Raw genomic sequence first — 14,907 nt, 5'->3', positions numbered from 1 at the left:
TTACTGAGTAAAAGAACACGGTTTTTATTTACATTCAGCAAGAACTTCTCACAAAAAGATGCGTCTCCTTAGTTGAGTCTTTTTCTTTTGGGGGGGGGGGGGGGGGGGGGGGGTTGTGATGAGTCCAGCTCAGGCCAGCACCTGCTGCAGGTCCTCCACCTCCAGCTTCCACATCCGTCTGTGAAGGACGGCCAGCTCAGACAGGTCGGCCATCTTCACGGCACGGATGATCGGCTCCGGGGAGACGGTCTGGATGAGACCCATCACCATGACGTACTTCCCTGATGAGAACACAAGTGGAGAAGTTTTTTTTATTTAGGTTAATTCACCTCGCAATACTTCTCTATTTTCCTAGTTCAGGGGTCTGGGACCTTTAACCCTAAAAGAGCCTTTTTAGGAACACCATGTCAAAAAAGATTGGCAGATTGAATAGAATTAAAAATGCAAGAAAATAAAGTCAATCATGACATTTACCATAGAAAATTGACAAAACATTGATGTAGAATTTTTTTTTATATATATAGATGTTAGAACAATAATATACTTGGATAATTTTGCCTATGAACATTAGACACTGTTGAGCAGCATGTATTAGAATATAATGTACTGAACACAATCTGGGAACTGAAGTAAATCTGACAAAATCCAGGTGACAGTTTCATAGTTTATCCAAAATTAGGAGAAAGAAATCCAATAAGACTTCAACTTAATTTAAGTCAATTCAGTGTTTACCTTTAGCCAGACACGGTTTTCCTTGAGGAACACTGTCGACGCCCTGGACAGTAAAGGTTCCGGTCTCATCCATCAGCAACACACTGTTCGTGTCCAGCTGAACCTCCACCACGGTCCCCTGCATCCACACCAGCGACACCCGCAAACTGCCCTTTCTACCCGCCCTGATGACGCAGCCCTCCCCGCCGTTTGCCTCGCCTCCGTTCCCCGCCGCTCGCAGCTGACCGGATAACACTTTAACGGGCGGTGGACGACTCCTTTCAGCGGCCATTCTCTCTGGTTTGGAGAGTTTTTAGCTCACATTTCTAACTACCCGCCAGAAATTGTTAACCGGAAGTTGTTTTGATCACTCCCCGGAAGTACTTAGTCAGGCAAACTCATCATAATAAAAGGTTTGGTTTATCCACAATGCAGCAGCAAAGCCAAGTAATAAGTAGTGATTAAAAATATATATATAAAGACTATTTCTTCAACCACTTGCACATCTCAGCCAGAAATTTGCAAATCTAACAAACTAAAATGGTATCAGAAATAATTAAATAATTCTGTTTTTTTTTTTTTTTTAACAATAAGGTGCACTTAAAATCCTGTTTTCAAAAAACAGGGAATCCAGTACGTCTGTCAAAATTATTTAGTCTGTTGTTAAACTACAAAGTTGAACTGCTTGCTGGGTTATTGGAGCATTGTGACTACTGTAGTTAGGAGCCTCACTTTCATTTTTCTTTAACTTTACTATTTCATTATTAATTAACACTTAGTTTTAAATTTAAAGATATTTTAATTTTCTTTAACCAGAGAGCCACATGTGGCTTCAGACCCTCAGGTTGCAGAGCTCTGGTATACTCAGTAATATTCTGAAAATAGAAGGTGGATCTAAAAAAGTTCCCCATAAATGCTTATAATGAAAACTTGTCATTTATTTTGTGTAATTTACCAAAGCACAAGATGATTTTTTTTAAAGAATAATAAATGCTTGGCTAAAAGAGTTTTTTAAAAAAAGAACAGGTTATTCAAGAAGTAACAAACGCCTCTGAAAATCCTTGGCTGGTCTTTTCTTTTTCTATTTTTATCTCTACAAAGGAACTAGTCATTAAAAGCTTTTAAATCAGAGCAGAGAAAACAAAGACCCGGGGCTGTAATTTTATTAAATAATTTGTTTTATTTCTTTAAGAATAACTGAAGAAAAGTGTTAGCAATTTCTGTACAGTTTTTGTTAAAATCGCTTTCCCTTGAATTTGTTGAAAACCAAGAATGATCAACAGGGCTTAGAAATATTTTGCTGCCATGTAGTGCACTTATAGCCAAAAACAAACAATATGATTAGTCCACAGGCAACTGTCAATTTCCTTCAAACAAACTCAGAGGAGGAGATCCTAAAGTCTCGCTGACTCCCGTTTCATTTTTTCGTTGGCGCTTCCTCTTAGTTCCAGTTCTTCATTGTCAAAAGAGAGGCACATTAGAAATACTGCCATTTTCCAAGGACTGTGTCTTTGATTGCATCGACAAACTGTGCAGGCACCCAGTAGACCCAATACTGAGAAGCTTCTGTCGGACCCAACTGAAAAGCCTGGAAGAACAGAAACACACTGATGAGAACACGCCTTTTCATAAAAAGGAAAACACCATCATACATCCAAAGTTCTGATTCGACCATTTAGCTGAATACTAAATAAAACATGTTGCTGTGAAAAACAAACACAAAGCTCACGACAAAGAAGCTTTTGTTTACCGTCTGACCGAGTCTGATCGTTCTGTGATTCATTCCAATGAAAGGATGCGTCTGACCACACATGATCCCTGTCTAAGAGGTTCTCTGCCTTCAATGCATTTACCTTTGGACACTGTCAAGCTGAGCGCAGCTTCAGGTGAACAAATACAAACACCAGCCTCTAAAGATTCAGCATTGGAATGAAAATGAATAAGACTAACTGTGAGGTTAGTATGATAAACGTTCAAACTGAGGCTGCGACTCAGCTGTAACTTATATAAGTGAGTGAAAATTATTTCAAATGCAGTCAAACTGATTTTACCCATCAGTCTGCAGGAGTTGGTTGGACGTTGACTGTGTCATTCTACAAATCTCTATAGGACATGAGAGGATAAGTAGCACCCAGATGTAGTTTACTGAATGTTCTGGATGAACTAGAGGAGAAGGAGGCTTCAAAGGAGGAGCAGTGAGGAGGATGCGGGGGTCTAGGAAAGAGGCTTAGAGGAAGACCAATGAGGAGGTTGATGGATGTAGTGAAGGAGTGAGGCGAATGCTGAACAGAGGGCAAAATGGAGCCAAGCGATTTGATGTAGTGACCCTAAAAGGGAGCAACCGAAAGGCAAGGAAGTAGAAATGTGTTGGATCGTGGTGCATTCCGTGGTTAAGTACGACTTGTTGTAGAGGGCTTCCAGAAGGAAAACAAGACCACCCAGCTTCAGTTTGCAACTTCCATTGGAGAGAGCACAGCGGAGTGGGAACGTTTGACCTAACAGCCATTTCTGAGAACAATAAAGTGGTTATCAAACAAAGGAAGGAGAGAAGGCAAAAAGGAAAGACTGTCCTGGCATTCAACAAAAAAGAAACAATCTGATGTTTTTAACATGTTTTTGTGGCATTTTTCTAATCACGGAGGACATGTATTAGAGAAATTATTTTTCTTTTCTTTAAATTGTTGTGAATCTTGAGCAGACATTCTGATGCATCTAATTGTAGACGACTAGATGGTGAACGTCTTAAGTAGACGACTAGATCGTGAACGTCTTAAGTAGACGACTAGATCGTGAACGTCTTAAGTTTTGTCTTTGTTACAGTCGGTGCTGTAGCTTTTTCCACTTTTGATCATTAAACAGCGACACACACACACACAGCAGCCAGTTACCATCATGTGATAGTCCTCATGGCCTTCAATGGGTTCCGACAGGACGTTTTTAATGGAGCCCATCGGGACTTTCTCTGTCCTCTCTGTGGATGAATAAAACACTCAGTGTGGAACCAGCATCTCCACCTCACACAGAGTCCAGCTAAATTAGGCCACTTTCTCACCTTTTGTTCCAATCCATAATTGATCCTGCTCCAGTTTGAATGTGAGTCTAACTTTTCCTCCCGACTTGTTAAACATTCCAGATAAAGGCACTGTTGGTAATCGTTCCTGTTGTTAGGATGGAGAGGCTGTTTTGTTAGGATTACACTTTTATTTTATTTTTTAAACTTTACAACCTAAAGTGAGCTTCCTTCAGCTCCTACCTTCGTTCCTTTAATAGCTGGCATGATGTCTTCTGGTTTTCCTTTGTCCAATACTTTCCTGTGTTGCTGAAATCACAGTGCAGGATTAAAAATAGCCAAAACATCTGACATGATGTGGAGAAAACTATTAGAGATCTAACCTTTTGCCTGCATAAAGGCTCTTTCTTGTTTTCTTCAGCTTTAACTTCCTGCTGAACAACCTCTTTCGGCGTGTTAACAGCTAAAACATCATTTATTGTCGATCCTACCACCATTATTTTTGCCCCGCTTGTTATCTTGATTTCCCGTAACGTTTTGTCCTCTGGAAGTAATCCTTTGTACATTACTTTCTGCATTGTTGGCGGAAGACCTAAACACATGGAAAACCGTCATTTCCCTCTCCGAATTTCTGAATCCACAACTAGAAGGCACGTTTGAGCGTTTTTTTTTTACCTGTGAGTGCGTGGATTCTCTCCTTTAGTTTGGCTCCTGTGCTGTCGACAGGAATTTTCAGATCGTACTTGTTTTTGTTCCAGATAATCTTCAAGTCGACGGTTTCTTGCTTGTCGTCTGCGTCGTCCCCATTGCTGAGAGGACAGTCCTGAGTTGAGTTTCCCGTGTCTATGCTCGATGAGTTCTCATCCGTCTTCTCAACATCATCGCCAAGGAGTTCAGCTGCTTTTGGCTGTGGCTCAGTTTCCATGGTTACTACTGCACTTCCTGGATAACCAACACATCACAGAACTTTATATAATAAATAGGTCTTTCTTATAAAATATAATTTGCGGATGCAAAACTATGGATACTTTACTTTTTTTTTAAATTGCGATATAACTATTGACTGTATAATGGCACTGAGAAAATGGAAGCTTACTTCTAGCTCTAACAAAATAAAGTTAATTCATCAGTATTTTTTTTTTCTTTCTTTCAAGCATGTAAAAGGGGCAGACATAAGTTTTCTACGATCTGTTCATTTTCATTTTATAGGCATAAGAGGTTGTGTAATATATATATATATATATATATATATATATATATATATATATATATATATATATATATATATATATATATATATATATATATATATATATAGTTGTTTTATGGAAATGAAAATAAATAAACAAAAAATTACAAAAATTAGTTGATTGGAAACTTTAAAAACGGATAAAAGATGAAGAAATGCACACTTTATACATACACATATACAAGCATATAAGAAAGGCGCAAGTATGTAAAAAGTCTTGGGAAAAACAGGAAAAAACAGATTATTTTATTGACGGTGAGTCTTGATTTTTTTTTAGCTAATGTCTACTTTCGCTTTTCTTCTCTTGTCGTACTCTTTCTAGCTCTTTCCATGACTCAAACCAATGGACGCCTTTAAGTTTAATCTACGCGTCTGATTTCAACGTAGACATGAACGTGAACTGTCTTCAAAGAGACGTGGCTTCTCTAGAAAAACACCGCATTCAAGCCTCCGCGGTTACAAAAACTGTTTTGGGAACGTAAAATATAATATTGCGCTGGTATTTCGGTAACGTTCCTAAACCACCAGCAGCCTTTTTAATTTAATGTTTAACTTACCGCCGCTAACTAAATGTTTCATACTTACATAGATATGAAGATTAATGGTCGTGAAACTGTTGCTAAATTCAACTCATGTAATGTTAGCAATTCATGTCATAACGTTTACGTTAGCCTGCTGCATCACTGGACAACATTTTTTGGAAGATCATTTTGAGAAGGAACTAAACCCAACGCGAAGGCCTTACGACGCTAATGTATTTTTAAAAACCGAACAAAATACAATCACTGATAATCATTAAACAGTTTACAATATTAAGGAAATACTTCAGCATTTTCCAAAAACCTACCATCCTGGGTCGCCATGATGATTGTGTACAATCTGCTGTAGGTTGTGTCAAAGAGAGTAGAGGAAAAAAGAGGACTCTCTCCAGAAAAAAAAAAAAAAGAAAGATCGTGAACAATCCGACAAACGCTCGTCAATAAATTTACAAGACTTAAAACTAAAAATAACAATAAAAGGGTCTTAGATTTTTAGTGTAATTACCGCATGGGAACATTCAATGCTTAGGATAGTCTCATTAGAGAGCTGCGCATGCGACTCCAAGAATAATTTATCCTAAAAAATAAAGCAGCTCATAATTTATAATCTAACTATAATATGAAACACTGAAACTTAAAAAAGTAGAATATTACTTTATTAAATAAAAGAGGGAAAATATTATAATTGAAAAGACTCACGGCAAATAATTGTGCTGTTTTGTAGCAAACCCGGAAGTGAGTCACAGTTAGTCATTCTAATTTGACACGGTTCTTTGTTGCAACGCCGGCATTGCAGCAAAAGCCACAAAGCATCTTACGATAGCATTTAAAGGCATACAACTTGTTCTTTTAGTTGTTGTTGTTTTAAGGAATTTTAAATGCACAATAATAACAAATAACAATAAAATGCCGTTTGTTTCTTTTAGAGGCGGGTTTTAAATCCAAATAATAAAATATCCCAACGTGTTGTTTTTTTTTAACAACTCCCTTTTTTTAAAGTATATTTAAAAAAAAAACAAATACTTTAAATTATTTTATGTATTTATCGTCGACTTATTATTCAATCTTTTGTTTAAAAATAAAACCTTATGGCATCTAACAATAACAAACGGAGGTATACATGTTCACCTCTGGACGGCAGCAAAGATATGTAGTAATTTTTGATAAAGACGAAGAAGCAGCAGAGGAGAAATAAAAAAACAAAAAAAAAAAACTTCTGACGGTTAGTGACGACATCCGTGACGACGAGGCAGAGGGGTAAAAAAGAAAACAGAAAGGGGGGAAAACTGGATGTAATGAAAGTCACAAGTTGTCATGTGTACTTTGTAAATTATGAGAAGGAAGTGTCCTTCTGAATGTGCTGCACTGTTACTTTCTTTGTGCACCCCACGGTCTCTGCTCCGGTTGAAGTGTAACCAAACTTCATTTCAATGCATGTACTCAAGTCCGTGTGGAAATATTAAGTTCCAGCTTAACCAACGCAACTGTTTTAGCAGAAGCAACCACATTGAACATGTGTTTGGAGGAATAAGAAGACAGCATGGCAGACAGGAGGACTTACAACGTCGTGATTTTAGGTTTGGGGTTTCTGTTCATTTTCACCGCTTTCACCACCTGTGGAAACGTTGAAGTAAGTCAAACTTGTGTAATCTATCATGAAGAACAATAACTTCAATGTCGCTTTGTGTTTCTGTTTTGTGATGAAAACAGATAACTTTGGAAAAACTCAGAAAATCCCCCACTCCTTCTTCACCTAAGTTTGTAACAATGTAAAATAACTTGCATATATATTCTATAATCTTTTTTTTTTATTGTGAATGCAGATTTTATTATATTTTTTAAAGTACAAACGTTGACAGCAGGATAAAGGTCAGCATCGGAAGTATGTCAGGCGAAGCTCGTGTTTCTGATTTTCTAAATGGTCATTAAATAAGCAGCAGATGCATGACTGCGGACCATGATCTGAACTAGATTACTCTTTTTCTCTCTTATTTTAGCAAACTGTAGTGAAAAGTCTGGACAATTCTACTTTTACTGGGAGTGGGTACCACAGGTAGACAAAATATCATTGTTATTTATTATTATTATTATTACTTTAAATGATAGTTTTTACTTTCTGCATAAGAAAAGGCTTTTTATTTTGTTTTGTTTTTTCTCACTCCTTTGCAGTCTCGGCATCATTTATGGAGTTTTTTCTTTCTCCAATCTGATTGCACCAACTGTTGTAAAAGTTATTGGTGCAAAAGTGTCCATGTTTCTGAGTGGTCTTCTATACAGGTAAGTAGGGAGGAGCTCAAATGTGACATTTTTCAGGACTGATGCTGAAATATTTGGTTTATTATTACTATATGTGTGTCTAGTGGTTACATTGCAGTGTTTATCATCCCCTCCACCTGGTCCTTTTACTTGACCTCCGTACTTATTGGCATCGGAGCAGCCTGTAAGTTCTTTTCTTCTTCCTTTTAAACTATCATAACGCCATCAAAAAAGTAGGGTTTTAAATATAAATTTATGTAATTTAAGTTAACAAAAATGAGTATTTGTTGATCTGATGGGTTTTGGAGTACTTCCAATTATATTTTTATTTTCTATCAGTATTTTCGTAAAAAAAAGAAACCATCAAAAATCCTACTATAATTTCCCTGGAACGAAACATTTATTCATGCCTCACTTCCTCCTCCAACATTAGTGTTCAGTGATTGTTTTAGTGCATGTGCAGTCACATCCCGTTTACCAAAATGTGCATATGATCCCTGGAGAAAGCTGGTGTTTCAACAAAAGCACAAGAAATTGAGGCATGTAAGTACTTAGTTGCCTCAGGCTGCTGCAGCCCCTGAAAGCTCAAATTCTGTTTTCAAAAATCAAAGTAATGAGTAATCATGCATACAGGGATTATCACGGATGGGATATGATGATGATGGTGATGATGCTATAAACAGGGTGTCTTTAATTAAACCTTAAATGGGTTAGGGACTACTTCTCTAAGTGATGCACCGCACTTTGAGCTCTGCTCATGAAGGTTAGTAGAAAGGAAAATATATTTGAGTTTGTAAAAGGAAAATTAGGAACATGTATTCATAAATATATGAGACACAGCCTCTGATCACTCCTGTGTAATGACTTTTTTTATTATAACCCTCTGTGGTCGTATGTTAATGCATTTTTTACCTACATAGTACCAAAGATTCTTTCTTAATGTGTGTAATTAACTGACTATTACATAGTTTTCCCTCCACTCTGCTGTCTCACAGTGCTATGGACCGCTCAAGGAGAATTTCTGATAGAAAACTCAGAAGCATCAACCATCAACAGGAATACTGGGATGTTCTGGGCTCTCCTCCAGTGCAGGTATGCAGCTACGTCTGTGTATTTTCAGCATCTATTGTGACCCTCAATAACTGCAATTGAACCCCTCTGACAATTATTGATCAGTGTGCACGTCCTATTTTTTTAACCTGCTTGCTTAAAAATGCTTCTCGGATGCAGGTAACAAGGTAAGGAAAGTTTAATTAGTTTGCATTTTTTATCAAATTGTGTGCGACACCAACTATTGCTGACAAAAAGGGTTTTATTTGGATTGTTTAACCTTTCAAAGTATGACATAATCACAGTCTTTAATTGAGCTAACTGTGTAGAGGTGAGGTCTTGCATTATCTGTGAGCCCAGAAACACAGAGATGAGGGAGGAGATTTGCAAATGTCTGCAATAATTAACGGATTTCTCTGGTTTCAGGTAAAATTTATTTCATCAAAGCTTTTCTATGACACAAATACCACCAGCATGTTTCCGTCTGCTCCTGATTCTCAATGATTTAACTAAAGAATTATTCAGAAATGCAATTTTAAGTTTAATTTTCTTTGTGTGTGTCTTCCATCATAATAAAAAAAAGCACCACAAACATAATTTTCATCAGAGTGGGTCTTTAAGGAAGCAGTTTTATAGCAAAGTATATCCATAAAATAGCACAAATATACACAACTTTTAGAAGCGCAGGCACTTTTCTATAAATCAAAAAATAGTTTTGAACAATTGACAAGCCTACAGATTGTCACAAATTAAGACCACAAACCTTAAAATAGAATTTGTTACCTTGTAAGCATTTTTTTTTATTTTGTTGCTTAAATCATCAAAGTTTAGGCAATGAAAAAGAAATGCAACATAATAAATGCTGCAAACCTAAAGCACAGAGATGATTTACAAAAGAGGTAATGGAGTTCCTCAAACCTAGTTACTGCAGTGCATATGAACGCTATAAACGGATTTTTCTTGAAACCAAATCTCCATAAAAAAAAATGACTTCAGTTAATTGGAACCAATCAAACACACCCACTATCTCATCTGCGTTTCTAACTTTCTCCAGTATCAGCAATAACTTGGTTTTATTAACTTGCAATGCTGCAGTATGAAAACTGCCCAGAGTGAGGGAACAGTGGACATGTGCTTCTTTGACTCACATGTCTCTAAGGTTTATTCTTGTATTAATTTCCTGTAAGGAGTTTATAATAGCACATTGAGCCTTTGTTTGGATTCTAGACAAGCTGCGTTTCTATTTTTTATGTTTTTGGGATGTTGCTGTGCGTAGGAGTAAAATGGCTTCCCGTAAATAAAAGGGCCCTGTTCTACCGCAAAACATCATTTTCATGTTTCAAGGTGAAATGATAATGCAGATTCTAGAAGGTCCAGCTTGCATAATGAGCATGAAATGTTGTCAATGCCTGTAACTCATGATGTTTACATTTTTGCAGCATGCTGTTTGGGAATCTGTACATTTATTTGGACTGGAATGGAGAAACTGAGATATCAGGTAAAATCATAATGCAGTGATGCTTTTTTTTTAAAAATTTGCACAAGTCCCACCGTAACATTCTGATGATTTCAGAAAGCAGCAGGAGAAACATCTTTCTCTTCCTGCTGGTGGCCTCTGTCCTCGGCACGCTCAGCTTCCTGGTGTTGAGAAAGAGCCACAACGAAGAGGAGATGCTCTCCGAAGAAGAAGGGCAATCGCTGCTCTCAGCTCGCACAATGTAAACAACCATCCTTTTGAAAAAATATACCTGTTTTCACCTTGCAATAAAAGAAGAGACGATCAAAACTGACACTCAGGAAGGACACGAAGGATTTAGAAAGAAGAAAAAAAACAGTTGGAAAAAAAACCAAACACCTGAGGTTTTCCAAGATGATTCAAGATTGTAGTGGTGCAGGAGATTTAAACCACTTTTGCCCTTCACAAAAAAGACAATTTTTCTCTAGATCAGTGCAATTTTGACAGTCAAGCTCAATCATAGCACTTTACACAAGTAGCAGGCAATCAGGCAGATCCAGAGAAACTGGGATGGAGACTTTTTGAGAGTGACATGGATAGCCCTCAACGCTCCTTTTTCAGTGTTTTATGAATCTAAGTCAAAGTTTAAGACAAAAATCTTGAAATGACAGTCAAAGCCGACTCAAAGTCAGGAGAAAGTCAACTACAGTTAATCCACTGATTACATATACGTCCTGTTAGCTTGCCAGCAGGAATAAAACAAATTCTCCTCATCTGTTTCTGTTTGGGAGCAGATTGTGTTTGAAACACTTTTTCGTTTTGATCCCTGCTTATTGGCTGAGTTTGAGACTAAACACTGACTCCAGCAGAAAAACAAGGAATCCTGCAGGGAGAAATCCTCCCACCTCTTTGATTTGCAAACAACCAATTATTATTATTTTTTTTTTGTTTTTCCATGCGTGCTGCTCACTGCTGTTGATGAATTACAGTGTGATTGATGATAATTTTGACTTTGTTTCTGCGATTTAGGTACAAGAGCAGAGCAAACAGCGCACTGCAGGATGCAAAGTCAGAATTCAGTAAGTTTGAAAAAGAAAGACATACTTTTTTTTGAAAAATAGGAATAAGAATTGCATGTTTTTTTTATAGAAACATAATTAAGTTAAACTTAATAAAAATGGAGTTTTAACATGCTCTTGTAGTTTTTTTCTAAACATCTATTAAGAAAAATGTGCTCAAAATTAGATTTCTGAGTATTTCTTTGTTCAGATTGTTGTGAATCAGGGACAGAAAAAAAAATGCTGTTGGAAAAAAATAATTTGTGATGTAAATATGCTGGGCGGGCCACAAGCTCCCTGCTCCGCAACAGGGAGGGGAAGGGGGGGCGGGGTTGCACTGCACCAAAGTTTCCACCCACATCTCAGAGGTGAACGTCTAATAAACACCTGCTGCCGCTCAGCAGAAACTATGTCCTGGAAAATGGCACAGGTTTTCTGGTTTGGGCGAAAAATGGCAAAATCATAATTAAAAGACCACTAGGAAGATTTTTATAATCTTTTAATTGTTTTTTACAACAGCGCTTAAGATGATTGGAGTGAGTCTTCAAGTTTCGATATAAACATTTGAAATATATGCTGGTGTCTTTGGAGAAATGGGACACTGAAATCCAAAATTGATCAGATTTGAAGTATAAATAAGTCCATTCCATAAAAAGAAATATGCAAAATTTAATTTAATTACTTACTAAGAGGTTGATTTATACTTTTATTTGATACTCACTTGTTTTCATTATAGTTCTTTGAAAAAGAAAGCTTTCATTGTTGGTTTCTAACTATTAACTTGAGCTCAGTCATGTAGCCTCCATCCAGAAGTGTTTACTTAGGTGAAAGTTGCCGTCATGTACACAAAAATCCCCAAATATCACAACGAAGTGCACAGAGACTGTCAGGATTCGAGTTTATCTAAGATGATCTCTGCGTTTGTGGGGTGAAAAACACTCCCCCCCCCCCGACCCTTACCCACTATTTGGAAAATCAGATTGCTCTTTGTGTCGCGCGTGTTCCCCATTTGCCGGTACCCTGGCGTACACCCACCTCAGAGATAACCGCTTTATCAGAGATGCGTTCGTGTCAGGAAAGGGCATCAAAGTGTACACAAACAAATCCAGTGGGATCGCTGTTTAGAAAAAACGACAGTGTCGGTCTCTCCTGGGAGCTTTTCTGTCTGCATTCCAATGTGGCGGATTGCCACAGATGATTTCTCCATGTTTGCTGCCTTTGAACTAATTGTCAGAGGAATGTTTGCATTTGGATTTAAGCGCAAAGCTGAAGTCTGCTGTCTTTCAGAAACCATCCTGCACCTCCTGAAGACTAAAACCATCCTGCTTCTGAGTCCTTGCATGGCATACAGTGGTCAGAAAAACAGCCATTTACGAACTCCACTTTAGTTTTTAATAGAGGACATGCAGCAACAGCAAGCATGCATTATTGTTCTTCAGGCCTGGAGCTGGCATTCTACAGTGGGGTGTATGGAACCTGTATCGGAGCGACTACACATTTTGGAGAAGCAGCCAAAGGCTTGATCGGGATCTCTGGGATTGTGGTAGGCGTTGGAGAAATCGTAGGTGGGTTACTTTCCTCTCGGAAAGCAAGCTCCCGTGAAGCTCGGATTGAAAGTGTTCCCTCTGACCCATCAGGTGGCGGCCTCTTCGGTCTGCTGTGTAAGAACAGCCGCTTCAGACGGACCTCTGTGGTGTTTCTGGGAATGGTCGTCCACTTCATCGCTTCCTATTTGATTTTCCTTAACATCCCGGCTGATGCACCCATCGTCCTGGAAACCACCACGCAGCTGAGCCCGTATCTGAACCCAAGGTGGGGGAGCTTTTCTGAAAATGGCTGGCAGGAGGTCGGTGGTATTAACTTGAGCTGTGTGTTCTCTACCAGCGTGTCCATCGCTCTGCTGTGCAGCTTCCTACTCGGACTTGGAGACAGTTGCTTCAACACGCAGCTCTACAGTATTCTAGGCCACGTCTATGCCGAAGAAAGCATGCCGGCTTTCGCCATCTTCAAATTCATCCAGGTAATCTGCGCTCGCCTTCCAGAGATGTAAGCTGAGCCAAGCAGAGCTCGATCAAACCACTCTGCTGCCAGGAAGGAAATAAATTCACCTGTAGCCTTATCAAAAAGGGGGTTTGTAACCACTTTTTGTCTTAAAACTACTCACAGCAAGCTGACTTTCTCAAGAGCATCCTCTTGTTTTGCTTGTTAAAAGAAAAACAAGGAAAATCTGCTGTGAGGTGAGAGGATGTGAAATGCCAGGAAATGAGCTCTTACCTGTGGATTTTGTGTGTCCTTTGTTAGTCTGTTAGTGCGGCAGTGGCTTTCTTCTACAGCGGTTACCTCATGCTGATGTGGCAGCTCCTGCTGATGGTCATCCTGGGATTCACTGGAACCCTCTGCTTCTTCGTGGTGGAAAGGATGCAGGACGTATTTGTGGATCCACAAGAATATTAAGATCTTCCAGCTACTTTTTTTTTTCCTTTTCTGGGAAACCTTTTCTACTTTTTTTAGCCAGAAAACCTAGATTGTTTATTTTTGTGTCATTGCTTTAAGTTTAGACAGAAGGCTGCAGAGAAGTCTAAAGTATCCCATGGTTATGAAGATGTGCACATCCTCCTTTTGCAGATTTTCCTTATCGCTCAGCTGTACATGGAGGTTATTTATGTTTGATCTCATCAGCTGAGCTGCACTTGACTCGTAGGCTTTGATAATCCCTTTATCTTGCTTTGTGCTGCCCCTCCAGCTCAGGTTTGTGGAAAAAATAGTACAAGGTAAAGTCCTTAAATAAAAAAATCGCTTTAGTGTTCGTTTATAATAGTTAAAAGCTAAAACTTAAATGTCTATTAATGCTTGACAATCACTGCCTTTTGATGTTTTTATACACTTTTGATATTTGTATTGCTTTCTTCTGTTTTGTGACCTTTCAGTGAATAAAGGTTTTCCTATTTTGAACTGCTTAAGCTGTTTTGTCCGGATCAGATGACATTAAACACAACTAATGATTTAACCTATTAAATAATAAGTAACACTTTATGCTATGGGCCCCTTTATTAATGCTACATAATCATGCTTAATAATGCATTAACTGACATTAATAAACGGGCCCTAAATAATAGTTTCCAAGATTTTGTTTGTATGAATTTAGCCAAATTGTTTTTTTGTCTCTCTCTGTAAAAATTGCTAGAGTAGTTTTAAAAATCGGAATGAAAATGAAAATAAATGCATTGAACCCTTGAGCTATCTTAGATGACACCACCCTTGCATTGACGTGTTCTCCCTACAATGACAATGGTGGATAAAGGTGGAAAGATTTCATGTAATCCATGGACACCAGTGAAGATCACAAATCATTGAAGAAAAAAGGTTCAGAGCACTGTCTAGTGGGTCTACATGACCCAACTCCCAATGTTAAAGTGCCTAGGAAAGCACAAGGGTTACTAAATTAAATTATAAACTTTTTTTAACCCTGAAAAGTCCACTACATCAAATTATAAGAAAAGTCAAATGTTTTGGAATTAAAAATGTTTTTTTAATTGGAATATATATATATTTTAATTGATATAAAGTACCAATAATGA

At 38.0% G+C, this 14,907-nt stretch overlaps 3 protein-coding genes across 16 annotated transcripts; 1 reads left to right on the top strand and 2 right to left on the bottom strand.

Moving 5' to 3' along the window:
• Positions 1–99: 99 nt before the first annotated feature.
• rmi2 (RecQ mediated genome instability 2) lies at positions 100–1,104 on the bottom strand. The gene is made up of 2 exons (XM_004071327.5): positions 733–1,104; positions 100–281 (listed from the first exon to the last, which is right to left on the bottom strand). The coding sequence occupies exons 1-2, from the start codon at positions 1,001–1,003 to the stop codon at positions 130–132; spliced, it is 423 nt and encodes a 140-aa protein (XP_004071375.1). The 5' UTR covers positions 1,004–1,104; the 3' UTR covers positions 100–129.
• A 767-nt stretch (positions 1,105–1,871) lies between these two features.
• ubfd1 (ubiquitin family domain containing 1) lies at positions 1,872–7,094 on the bottom strand. 9 transcript variants are annotated; one of them, XM_078950972.1, is made up of 9 exons: positions 6,209–6,282; positions 6,015–6,086; positions 5,818–5,895; positions 4,397–4,687; positions 4,105–4,313; positions 3,965–4,030; positions 3,764–3,869; positions 3,600–3,682; positions 1,872–2,299 (listed from the first exon to the last, which is right to left on the bottom strand). In XM_078950972.1, exons 4-9 carry the CDS (start codon positions 4,644–4,646, stop codon positions 2,189–2,191), a joined length of 825 nt encoding a protein of 274 aa, XP_078807098.1. In that variant the 5' UTR covers positions 4,647–4,687; positions 5,818–5,895; positions 6,015–6,086; positions 6,209–6,282; the 3' UTR covers positions 1,872–2,188. The 9 variants fall into 9 exon arrangements, with proteins under 9 accessions (XP_078807098.1, XP_023813223.1, XP_078807097.1 ...); XM_023957455.2 differs by having other exon boundaries at positions 4,397–4,663; XM_078950971.1 differs by lacking the exons at positions 6,015–6,086; positions 6,209–6,282 and adding an exon at positions 6,638–6,716 and having other exon boundaries at positions 4,397–4,663; positions 5,818–5,852.
• LOC101171668 (UNC93-like protein MFSD11) lies at positions 6,627–14,281 on the top strand. Of its 6 annotated transcripts, none has more exons than XM_078950965.1 (15): positions 6,738–6,920; positions 7,006–7,139; positions 7,333–7,391; positions 7,507–7,562; positions 7,679–7,786; positions 7,870–7,949; positions 8,761–8,857; positions 10,255–10,313; positions 10,389–10,533; positions 11,301–11,350; positions 12,617–12,682; positions 12,769–12,894; positions 12,967–13,141; positions 13,214–13,349; positions 13,631–14,281. In XM_078950965.1, exons 5-15 carry the CDS (start codon positions 7,761–7,763, stop codon positions 13,781–13,783), a joined length of 1,113 nt encoding a protein of 370 aa, XP_078807091.1. In that variant the 5' UTR covers positions 6,738–6,920; positions 7,006–7,139; positions 7,333–7,391; positions 7,507–7,562; positions 7,679–7,760; the 3' UTR covers positions 13,784–14,281. The 6 variants fall into 6 exon arrangements, with proteins under 6 accessions (XP_020560851.1, XP_011476310.1, XP_078807087.1 ...); XM_078950964.1 differs by having other exon boundaries at positions 7,003–7,139; XM_020705192.3 differs by lacking the exon at positions 7,333–7,391 and having other exon boundaries at positions 6,627–6,766; positions 7,003–7,139.
• Positions 14,282–14,907: the final 626 nt, after the last annotated feature.

This window comes from Oryzias latipes, chromosome 8, assembly GCF_053564925.1.
Source record: "Oryzias latipes strain Hd-rR chromosome 8, Olatipes_Hd-rR_3.1".
NCBI classification, from domain to species: Eukaryota; Metazoa; Chordata; class Actinopteri; order Beloniformes; family Adrianichthyidae; genus Oryzias; species Oryzias latipes.
Note: the sequence above shows the minus strand (reverse complement) of the source record. Positions and strands in the feature narration are given on the sequence as shown.